At 39.8% G+C, this 11,028-nt stretch overlaps 1 protein-coding gene across 2 annotated transcripts; it reads right to left on the bottom strand.

Annotated features, from left to right (window-relative positions):
- Positions 1-109: 109 nt before the first annotated feature.
- On the bottom strand, positions 110-10,731 carry LOC139946562 (gamma-butyrobetaine dioxygenase-like). 2 transcript variants are annotated; one of them, XM_071944261.1, is made up of 8 exons: positions 10,485-10,731; positions 8,297-8,984; positions 6,856-7,025; positions 5,438-5,535; positions 4,956-5,061; positions 3,449-3,651; positions 2,826-2,992; positions 110-1,901 (listed from the first exon to the last, which is right to left on the bottom strand). In XM_071944261.1, the coding sequence occupies exons 2-8, from the start codon at positions 8,952-8,954 to the stop codon at positions 1,741-1,743; spliced, it is 1,563 nt and encodes a 520-aa protein (XP_071800362.1). In that variant the 5' UTR covers positions 8,955-8,984; positions 10,485-10,731; the 3' UTR covers positions 110-1,740. The 2 variants fall into 2 exon arrangements, with proteins under 2 accessions (XP_071800362.1, XP_071800361.1); XM_071944260.1 differs by having other exon boundaries at positions 10,480-10,730.
- Between the last annotated feature and the right edge of the window lie 297 nt (positions 10,732-11,028).

Here is an 11,028-nt window from a genome sequence, read left to right as displayed (position 1 = left end):
GATGCATGCAATTATTGAGTGAGAAATTACCTCCGTCTCAAAAACTATGTTATTACAGAGCCGTTTCTCACAATATTTTATAATATCAACAACTCTCCATTTAAAAATTGCACTAATAAATGTACACACATGTATGAAATGGAAAATAACATCAACGAACAAAGGGTAAACATTACCGAACAAAGGGTTTTACATATTTATATATCATCTGTGGCTTTTTCTGACGTTTTTGGCAGATACAAACTTCAAGGACAAAAATGTTTCGTCTGAATACAGCTCAAATCGAAGCATGATTTATTAATAATCAATTAGGGTACAAATTGTATTTGTCCAAACTCAGTTCAACTTAAAGGTGTAAAATGAGGCAAGTTTCTCTAGCATAATGCAATTATATCAAATAACTAAATTGATCTTCATTGCACAAAGTGCACTTAAAAAGCATGGGATTACGAAACCCTTCCACTTACATTCATCCCCTCAAAATCCTGGTTTAGATGCAAATCAAAACTTCATTTTTTTGGTCCAAAATGTCAGATCGTGAACTAGAAGTGGTGTCAGTCAGTGCAGGATAACTCATTATGCAAAATAAAGTAATTTGGGGTAGGTTTTTGGCAAATATTAGTCTTCAGAAAGGATACACATATGTTGGCTCTAAAAGAAAGGATCTGGAATAAATTGACTAACATGCAAACTTGGTGTCATGCATTTTGTTATAATTAAGAAATTAAACTATTTTATATCATATTCAAAATGATACTAACAAGTCCCTTGAATCCCCCCCATCAAAACAAAAATAATAATAATAATTCTTTCTGCACACAGGTTCAAAACAAATATATAAACAAAAAAATTAAATCTATATATTTTTTTTTGAATAAACAAAAATAATATTTGATAGACAATAAATGAAAAATGCAATAACACCTTTAAATAGTGTTATGTGACAGTAAGTACCAGATTAGAGAAATTTGTTGATGGAAGTAAAGTATGTGTATTAAATTTGTTTCTCGGATTACAAGGTATGATTTTAAATAGCAATTCCTTGTAATAATCTGACAAAAGCAGAAGTTCATTTTGGCAGTTCGGCAGTTTTGGTTGGCTTTTTTTAAGACACAATGAATTAAAAAAGCTTACTAATTTTCACTACAGACCACTTCACATTGTGCAGTCCATTAAAGACCTGAACTCCTTGGGAATTGTCAAAGACCAGTCTTCTCACCTGGTGTATCTCAACATATGCATACCTCAGCTGAGGTAAAAATGGTTTGATTACAGCCGCTCATAAAAATTCCAGGGGTTATGACAGAGCAATGCATGCTGGGAACAAGGTTGCTTTAAAAGGATCTTCACACTGTCATCATAGTCATACTCCCCGAGTACAAGCAATAATACTGACTGGAGTTGTAAAAGTGGGACCAGACTATTTGGACACACTTTCAGAGAAAAAGCCAATCGTTTGTTTAAAACAAATCCTCCAGTGTTTTAACATTCAAACCTACTTTTCTTTCCAGGAAAGCAGCTGATATTATGATGATTATCAAAACGTTCTGTTTATAATATATTCTAAATAAAATAGAATTTAGTCTGTAAATTAAGTTTTATAAATTTCAGTCCTAAGATATTAACAAATGTCTATTTGATTGGCATTATACTAATACTTATGATGCTATTTGTTTACCAGTGGGAGGTAAGCTGTTATAAGCTGTTAACATCCCCTGGAAATAGAACAGCCAGATACCTTTACATGCTTGCTTGGAACTGGTGCTGAAGCAGACGCAAGCGTGAGTTGATCTCATCCCATTCCAGGTAACCCGTTTCAAGATGGCGACTACTGTTACTGGTCACCTCAAAGGAACCTCGACCATGGATGACACGTCGATTGTCAAAGGTCATAATGTCACCTGAAATCCAAACAAATTGTGATATGTTTTGCATAAGGTCGTAGGTCATAATGTCAATTGGAATACAAATATAAAAGTGTTCCAGAGAGAACACTGCCAGCTATAAGAGGGATGAAGATTCCAAGCTCTCTCAGGAAAAAGCACAGTATAGACAGCGCAAGCACACAGCACAAAAAGATTTTCTCTCCAGAAAAGCAGCAATGCTTGTATGACAGTACTAGATGCAGGATCATAAGGCCTTCTGACTGGCACCCTGAACAAAGATATAGACAAAATGAGGGGGGGGGGGCACCAACATAAGGGTTAGAAAGCTCAGATGGTAGAGCGCTGGCGCGTTAATTCAGAGGTACCAGGTTCAAATCCTGCTCCTATCAATTTGTCTCTGTTCAGCCCAATGACAAAATTTGAGATAAGAATAATCATTTCTTTAGGCCCCCACCTACAATCCATTTTACACTGTTTCCAAGTAATAATTTTTCTCCAACATCTTAAGTAACATATTGATTTACTATACTATGGGTGCGTTCATTTAGCTTCCCTGGGTTGACCTGGGTCTGCCCCCAGTGCCCTGCTTGGAGAGTGGGTCACTTGGGGGCTGGCCCCAGGTGCATGACGTCACTACGAGAGCAGGGAGTGGTCGTTCGTTTAGCTCTTGTCAGGGGCTCACCCGAGTGAGCACCGCGGGGTCGACCCAGGGAAGCTAAACGAACGCACCCAATGTTTCCTAAAGTATTGATGGGGTAATGAGGTCATGGGGGTAATGAGGTCACAGGGTCATATCTTTCCTGTAATAAGAGCAATCCAAACCATCAAAGTATGTTACTATGAGAAACTGAGTGCACATGTTTTAAATGATTTGTGGGCTGAACGAAGATTTTTTTCTTCTTTCAACCCATAGTTATATGAAAAAAGGCGTTTACTGACCTTCTCGTAGTTTGTATGCGCAGACATTGTCAGGGTGATGGTACATATTACTGAACTTCTTCAAGGCTCGATAGAGGGCCTGGGTTTTCTTCACTGGTATCCGCATCATTGGCATACGACCATGGTCACTCAGGTACACATGCTCTGGATTTCCGTCACGGTCAAGACTACAGGTGCAATATAAAACAAATATGGACTGGCATAATTTGGTAACTAGTGTACGCATCTATTCCCCCTCAGGCCTGTGAGTGATCAGAACAGGGGCCTATTTCCCTCTTCTGGTCACTCAAAGTCCCTCGGGGGAATAGACGTACACTAGTTACCTCATTGCCAGTCAAAATGTGTATACTAGTCCTAGGGGATATTACTAACTAAAGTCCAGTCCTAGGTTAGGAAGAACAACTCGAGATAAGACTTGACTCTTTGTGAAATCCACCCCCTGGTTAAACTCTGTACATAGTGTCAGCCAGAGGGGTATCAGTGGGTCCTTGGTGTCTTATTCAATCTGTCATTTACATGTTGATGTAACGTAAGTGAAAAATTTGCACACCCATTTTTTTAATTTCTAGCAAATTTGGACACCCTTTGATCACATATTGAACCATGATGCTATAGAATCCTACCTGATAGTTGGATGGCGTGAATGCTGATGGAATCTACCATATACATCTTCACCGATGTCTTGATACTCCATGAGTGTAGTGCTAAGCAACTCAAAGGCCTCAGGATCCTCCCTCTTCAGATCTAAGGCAACCTTGAACCCATCAGTGAACCAATTCTCACCCCCTGGACCCTTGGCCTGCTCAATGCAATGGATCATCTGGGCCTGAAAGAACAAATGGTTGTCTGTAGTCAGCAAGGTTGTTATAGGGCTTGTTCAATTCTAAAGAAAGTTTTAAGATTATTTCTTGGGCCAATATGTACACATTTATTTCATAAAGCCCAAAGTTTTGCTAAGCACAGAAAAGTATTGCTTAACATAAACAAGTAACCAGCCAAAATTACATTCAGTGTACATTGCTGTGACTGGTGCCCCACTATTTTTTTGCTTAACAAAGAAATTTGTCAAGCAGTAGTTAATTCTGCTAAACAGGTTTATGAAATTGGGCTCTGTTACCACATCATCAACCTCAATCTCATGAGTGTATTCATTTTAAAGCACCATGCTATTCCAGTATGCCTTGCCGAATCTTACCCAGACTGGAATTGCAACATTTAATTGAAGACCCAATAGCTCAGGTTATCTAGGGTTTGGGCAATCCACTTTACACTGTTATACCTCGGTAACAAACTGTGAAGTTTGATTGGTCGAGAACCAATCATGTGACGTAAAACAAAAATGCTTGTTATACTTCGGTAACAAACTGTGAAGTTTGATTGGTCGAGAACCAATCACGTGACGTGCAACAAAAACGCATGTTACATGGCTTGGGGGGTCGGGTAACATGAACATGATCGTTCCCAGTGTTGGTCGATTTCCAGAGCTGTGTACGAAACACCCGCGGGTTTGAGGGAACAGTCAGGAATTGTTTCTTGTTCGTCTGCTTATTAAACAATGAATACTCAGTCGTAGTAATGTTTGAAGATAACAACAGAACTTCGAGAAGAGGAATATTAATGTTACCAAGGTATAACAAACTAATTGGTGCACACTGTGATTGGGGTCCATCACAGCGAGCAACAATTGTATACTGAAGCATCATAAACATCAAATGAGGTATCTATTCATAGAGCAACCAACCCTCGCTGCCACCATCTTGGCCATGTTCACTGTATCCAATAACAGTAATGGTTGCTGATACTCATTGTAAAAAAAAGGAACCAGACTATTTCTCCTTCCGGTCTTGGTTCAGTTACATTGATTTGAATGAGAGAAAATCAAGATGGCCGCACCATTATAAAGGTCTATTGGCCGAGTCACACTGCAGCAAATACGAAAACGATAACGATCACGACACAAAGAGAATGCATTCTATTGGTTGAATTGCTCCACGCAGAATACGCACACACTCATTCAACCAATAGAAAGCTTTTTGCGTCGTGATCAATATCGTTTTCGCTATCGCTGCAGTGTGACTCGACCTTTAGTCTTTGAACTTGCTACATGTCCTAAGGTTTATTGTAACTTACACCAGGTGGCCTATGCAGGAATGCCAGGTCAGTATGCATCGGGAAAGCCTTGCCGGTGAATGCAATATTGGTGGCATTGTATTTCACAACCACATGGGATGTTGGTCTGAAATGAAATAAACAATGGTAGGTATAAATGGAAGCAGTGGTTTAATAAGCTTTCGTTGTGTAACTATACAAATAATGATTAAATATAATGCACTTTTTCAAGACAAGTAAGCAGGCATCTTAATAAGCCTCACACTGTTATAACCCCAGCAACCGATTTCACAGAGCTAGGATAAATCCTGTCTCGAGTTAAGACGAGTAACCCGTCCTAACTTAAAATGAGTTCAATGTGTCCATCGTCTTCGGATAGGGAACTCAACTCGTCCTAAGTCCTAAGATTAATCCAAAGTTAGGAAGAGTTTGGTAAAATGTCTCACTGTGCTCTCAATGCCATCAAGACAGTTAAGTGTAAGATGGTTCAAACAGTTAATTACCCGTAGTAAGTTGATCTAAGAAACAGAACTCTATCCCCAAGATGTTTGACCTGCCCTTCCACCATTCCGGCTCCCTCCACCAGGCAAATTCCAGTCAGCTGTAAATGTCACATAGGACAATAAGATGGTTATTTATTACTCCTCATCCGTCATTATGTTTGATACAAAATGTCAGGGGAAAAAAGATGATAACAAATAGTTTGGTTAAATTTTCTTTTTAATCTAACCTATAAATTTCCATCAATCATGTATAATAAATGTTTCATGTTTTGTTGTGGATTTTGTGAGAGTTTTCTCAATAATGACAAACAAATAGTTTAGTACAGTGTCTATAAAATCAAGCCCCTTGAAATGTTTATTTTATTCAGTCTTCTAGGTTCATGTAAAGTGAAGTGTGTACATGCTAAGTAGGATTTGAAACTTTGCATGGTGGAAATACGATATAGAAAGGTTTGCGAATGAATTGGGGTGGTTCTGAAAAGAACCGTGGTTTCAACTCGACGCTTCAATCAGTATGCTCTGATTGTCTTCTGGAGAAAGCATAATTAACTTTACATGAACCTAGAGAATTGAATTAAATAAACATTTCAGGGGGCTTGATTTTATAGACACTGTACTTTCTCCAGAAGACGATCAGAGCATACTGATCGAAACGTCGAGTTGAAACCAACGGTTCTTTTCAGAACCACCCCAACACATTAGAGATAGTCATTACATGGTGTTACTGCAAACCTTTCTATATATGTAGATGCTACAAAGTTGACTCCCAATTTGTAAAAGAAATTACTAAATAAACAATGAAGTTGATAGACTGAAACAGGAGTGGTGCAAGTTTTTAATTACTGCCATTAATTTAAAGAGTGATTACCAACTGTTAATCTTCTTTTTAAGAATCAAGTGGCCCCATCAAGATACACATTTTATCTACACATAATGAATATTATTCTGATACTCCAGTCCTTGATCGTCTGTGCCAAGGATAGATCAACAACTCGAAAAGGAAATCTCGTTCAACTATCAGTTGGTAAACAAATCAACACATACATCACCTGATTCCAAAGATCGAAAATCGAAGATATGAAGATAACAAAAGACTAGTGATTTAAAACATTAATCTTTCCGTATGTGTTTGTTATAGTTCTGCAGTAAACATGAGAGGTCTGTATCAATGCATTGTTTGTTTGTTTTGTATCTTTGTTTCCATGGTTCCAAACTGCAGCACCTCAGCAAGCAATATTTTAAGGGAAGCTTTCTACCATCGTTATATTTGGACCTTTTAAGTTTAATGTAAATCTGTCCACGGACATTGTGTTTTGTGTCCTTAATAAAGTACCCAAACCTTTTAACAATTGGTTTTGGTTGCCTCAAAGTTGTCTGTAAACAGTGCCCTGTGTGACATGGCCTTAAAGTAGACATACCTTCATTTCCATGAGCCATTCATACAGAGCTTCATCATTAGACACGATGTCGTGGAAGTTAAACCTACGCAGAGTGCCGCTGTCTATCAGGTCTGTCTTCCAGTACTGTAGCTCAGAGTCAAAGGTAGGGTCAGTGAAGGAGTTCTCAAAGCGATGTTTACGAAGCCAATCTGTCATTAACAAAAAATTGTGAAGAAAATTTTAAAATTATCAAGAATTCAGGCCTGGAATCACATGGATACCATGACTTGTTGCCCATAATCTCGTCTTTGGTGCCCCTTCAGCATTATTTCATTTCTTTAACATTTTCTACTTAAAAATGCCCTTTGCATGAAAATTGCCTTGCACTCTCAAAGATGAAAATACCAGGCCTTAGAGTACGCAGATAAAAGTAACCATCCTTTCAATTGATTCTAATTATGTTTTTATGTAGCACCCAAGCCTCTTTTTTTTATTATAAATCTAGAGTAGAGGGAATTTCCACTCAATGCAAATGGGGCAATATTTACTTGTGTTAAAAACTCTGGCTGGAATTGTGCCAACAAATCAAAACAAACCTAAGTATCAAGTTTTCATATCAGAGTGTAAATCAAATAACCCACAACAAAAGTCATAATGAACATAAGAATTAGGTATCTTCAATCAGCACTTTGCACAATAGACCCTTCCAATGAAATATGTAAATTGCACAACGCACGTGCGCACTAATGAGGGACCATCGGGCTGGTTTGTACTCGGCTAATGGCTGCGTGACGCAGACGTGATTGTGCGTCTGAGTAATGCACTTCTCTATGGCGGTTGCCAACCAATAGAGTCTGTACGATGCGTGAATGTAAATTAGCATTTTATGGGCAGGGTCTATTGCCACCTACTGTGACAAGTTTGTAGAAACTAGAGTGCACCAAAAGGTTTGTGCAAACAGCGACAACAAACTTGTTTGCTTTTTTATTGGTTGGCTGACGAAACACACCACTACTTTAGGATTAGTTCACCGATCTTATCGTAAATTTTGACTGAAAGAACAAACAACAGGGCGAGTCCACTTCAAGGTTTAGGCGCACAACAAAATGCTTTAAAGTGTCAGCATCCAAATTATGTCAATAAAACTACACGGAAACAAACTAAATGGTCACACCTCTTTCACCTCTGTGGACCCCCAGTTCGAATCCCACCTCACACCAGTACCGGAGGATGTGGACTGGGTTTTTAGTCTCTACCTGATTGTGAGCGTTCTCCTCACTAAGGGTTTTTCCTCCATATCCAAACTTGACATGTCGTTATCAGAAGAAATATCTGACTAATAAACAATGAACTCAACTGAAAACCAATTCATATGGAACAAACTTAGGATAGTTTGGGAAATTAACCAAAGCTAAAGGGGGGGGGGGGTTCGATTAGGGGCGTGGATGGGGGTAGGGGAGATTGTATCCCTACTTCATACCTGAAGGATATTCTCCAAAGTGACCATCGGGCCAAGTCAATCGAACTGTCTTTCCTTCATCTCCAGGCACAGCATAAATAGGAATCATCTCCACATCAATGCTTGTGAAACTAAAGATCCTTGACTGAAGGGATGACTGGTAACACTGCTTGCAGAGGCAGTTATCCCGAAGCCATGCATACGGGTAGGCTTGTACCTCCCCGTCGGACCAAGTGACGTTAAGGGCCATGTCATCCAGGGCATGCGCAACCGAAGTGATGGTTTGGCCCTTGGTAATCTCAGCCTGGCTCACCTCTGCAATGAAGCGGTAGAGATGTGAGCGTTTCATCACTCTAGGGGATGCTTGGGTAGTCTTGTCTGCAGCTGCATCTACAGTGCTGCCTTGTAGTGGGTGTATATCAGGAGCTGCTGCGTTGGTGTTGAAGATACCTGCATGGACCTCTCGCCTACCCATTGCTTGGCCCAACAGAGGCTTGGTGCTGCCATGGTGCCCGTGCAGTGAAGCTGTTTGGATTGCAACAGGTCCAAGAGAAGGCAACACAACTCTCTTTGTGAGGTGTTGGCAAGGACCCTCTGCTAATTCTTGTCTGATTTTGTTGGAACTTCGGACCATAAGCCTCAGGACAGAGCTTGAACGCTGAGCAACCGAGAAGGCCATGTTTATTGATCAGGGTGTTCTGAAATGAATCTGCAAAGAAAACAAAAACGTCACTCAACATTTAGATTGTTTTCTGAAAAACAAATATCAATTTGAAAAGTAACACTAATATAACAGCCTACGGATTTTAACCTAGATTGATGTGGAGAGGGAATTTTTCTACTTCTGGATATCTCTCATAGGCCTCTAGATTTAGAATCCTTCTGTGTCGATAGACCTCTATTGTTTTGAACAATTAATTGTGTGCTGATGCAAAAGTAACTACACAATACGTATAGGATTTGAGGCATTGCATTTTATACCATCTGCCCAGGTAATAGTTAAATAAGCAGGACAGTTCTTTTCAGAACTGAGAAGTCTTCCGAACACCCGAACAATCTACTCCCCGGTAGTAGAATTAAGCAAGACAGTTCTCTAAGAACAAACTCTACCAGGCAAGTAGATACACACATGGTGTTACCACAAACCAAATATTATATAACTACACAATGTTATAAGTTGCCCCTTTGTTTTACTCTGTACAGTGTGACATTTTGTGAAGGCACAAACTTTGCACAAACTTTGTTTCCTTGCGCGATTTAAAAAAGAATTTGCACGATAGCTCGATCGCAGGTTTTGAACACGTGCACAGTATTTGTCGTTTAAACCGTAATTCAACTTGGTGATATTCAAACTTTCTGTAGTAAAATAGAAAAACAAACGTGACAATGCGTTTGAAAGACAACGCGTAAAATAAAAAATCTGTGAAAGTTTCGATTCAATTGGTCTTCGAATTTGCAAGAGACTATGAAGGAAAAAACACCTCTTGTGTGCTTCAGCCAAAGTTTTATTTTAATGAGAAATTACGTTTTTCTCAAAAACTACATTACTTCAGAAAAGGAGGAGCCGTTCCTCACAATTGTTTTATACTGTTTCAACAGCTCTACATCTCCATTCCTCTTTTTTACTAACCAAGTAAGTTTTTAAGCTAAAAATGTTTTGGGAAAACTTTCCGTATGGCGCCAACACTTTTTCACTAATTTTTACAAAAAGGGATATCTCATTGAAATAAATTAGATACTGTTATTTCATATCGAATGAAAAAATGGTGGCGCCATACGGAAACTTTTCCATGTTTTTGAGTAACTACCAATAGTGTCCAGTGCCACTCCCCTGAAAAACCTGACACCACACCCACCCAAGCCAAGTTCAATTGAACCACAACAAATAAAAGCAAACCCTAGCCCCACTGGGCTCTACACTTCCCCCCAACCCCCCCCCCCCCCCCTCCCCCACCACCACCACGTCCACGCATGGGCTGCTGTCAGTGTCACCATAGAGGAAGGAATGTGTCAGTCAGATTTGTCAGAGTGTGCATGGATGCTGCAGTGTATGCTATTGCTAGTCAATTATGGTCAGTGTATGTATTCTTGAATTGAAAAATTGGATTGAACTACAACAGTGTCATTCATTTCTTCAACTAGTAACTCAACATGTTCAAGTTCATCAACGTCGTTTTTTATTTGTTTTTTGTTACAAAACCTACCTTACTTTAGTTTTAGACAGCAGTCGTGTTGCTCTCAGAATCAGAAAGACAGAAGAGACAGCAGCCTTTCGACGTCAGGCATTGCCTTCAAAGTCCGTGCACCTCGACCTATATCTACCCCGAAAAACAACAACGGATCGAGGGTGGCGTGATCGTGTTGTTGTTTTCATCGGGTCACTTCATCCCTCGATCCTCTCTCCACGACCTCTGACTTACTTCTCGGCGGGCCGGGGTTGCGAACTTTCGTTCAGCTAGTAGTTAACGTCCCCTTAAATAGCGCCCTCTTTAGGTTACGACGTGAGTCGCGCGGCGGGTTGAATTTAGTTAACGGTCCCCTTAAGTAGCGCCCTCCTGAGGTTACCTGCGTTATGTAACCGATTATAAATTTAGTCCAACTGTAGTTGGGTTACTCCTGGTAAAAACTAGCCTTGTGTACATGTCGTTAATAGTCTGCCGCGTTAAGATAGTCGAGTTGTGACGGTGCTCTCGCGAGATCACTACCCTCGCGCGAACTGCTGGTTGCTGACTTTTACTCCGCATTATTAAACC

The sequence above is a fragment of the Asterias amurensis genome, chromosome 13 (genome assembly GCF_032118995.1).
Source record: "Asterias amurensis chromosome 13, ASM3211899v1".
NCBI classification, from domain to species: domain Eukaryota; kingdom Metazoa; phylum Echinodermata; class Asteroidea; order Forcipulatida; family Asteriidae; genus Asterias; species Asterias amurensis.
This window is presented reverse-complemented; position numbering and strand designations above follow the sequence as displayed.

Bases quoted from the DNA above. Each gene is read 5' to 3' on its own strand.
- LOC139946562 (XM_071944261.1), bottom strand. From the start codon at position 8,954: ATGGCCTTCTCGGTTGCTCAGCGTTCAAGCTCTGTCCTGAGGCTTATG. The intron at 5,536-6,855 runs GTATGTCTACTT...TGACATTTACAG, and splicing joins AATGGCTCATGGAAATGAAG to CTGACTGGAATTTGCCTGGT. The intron at 2,993-3,448 runs GTAGGATTCTAT...TTGCACCTGTAG, and splicing joins TCACGCCATCCAACTATCAG to TCTTGACCGTGACGGAAATC.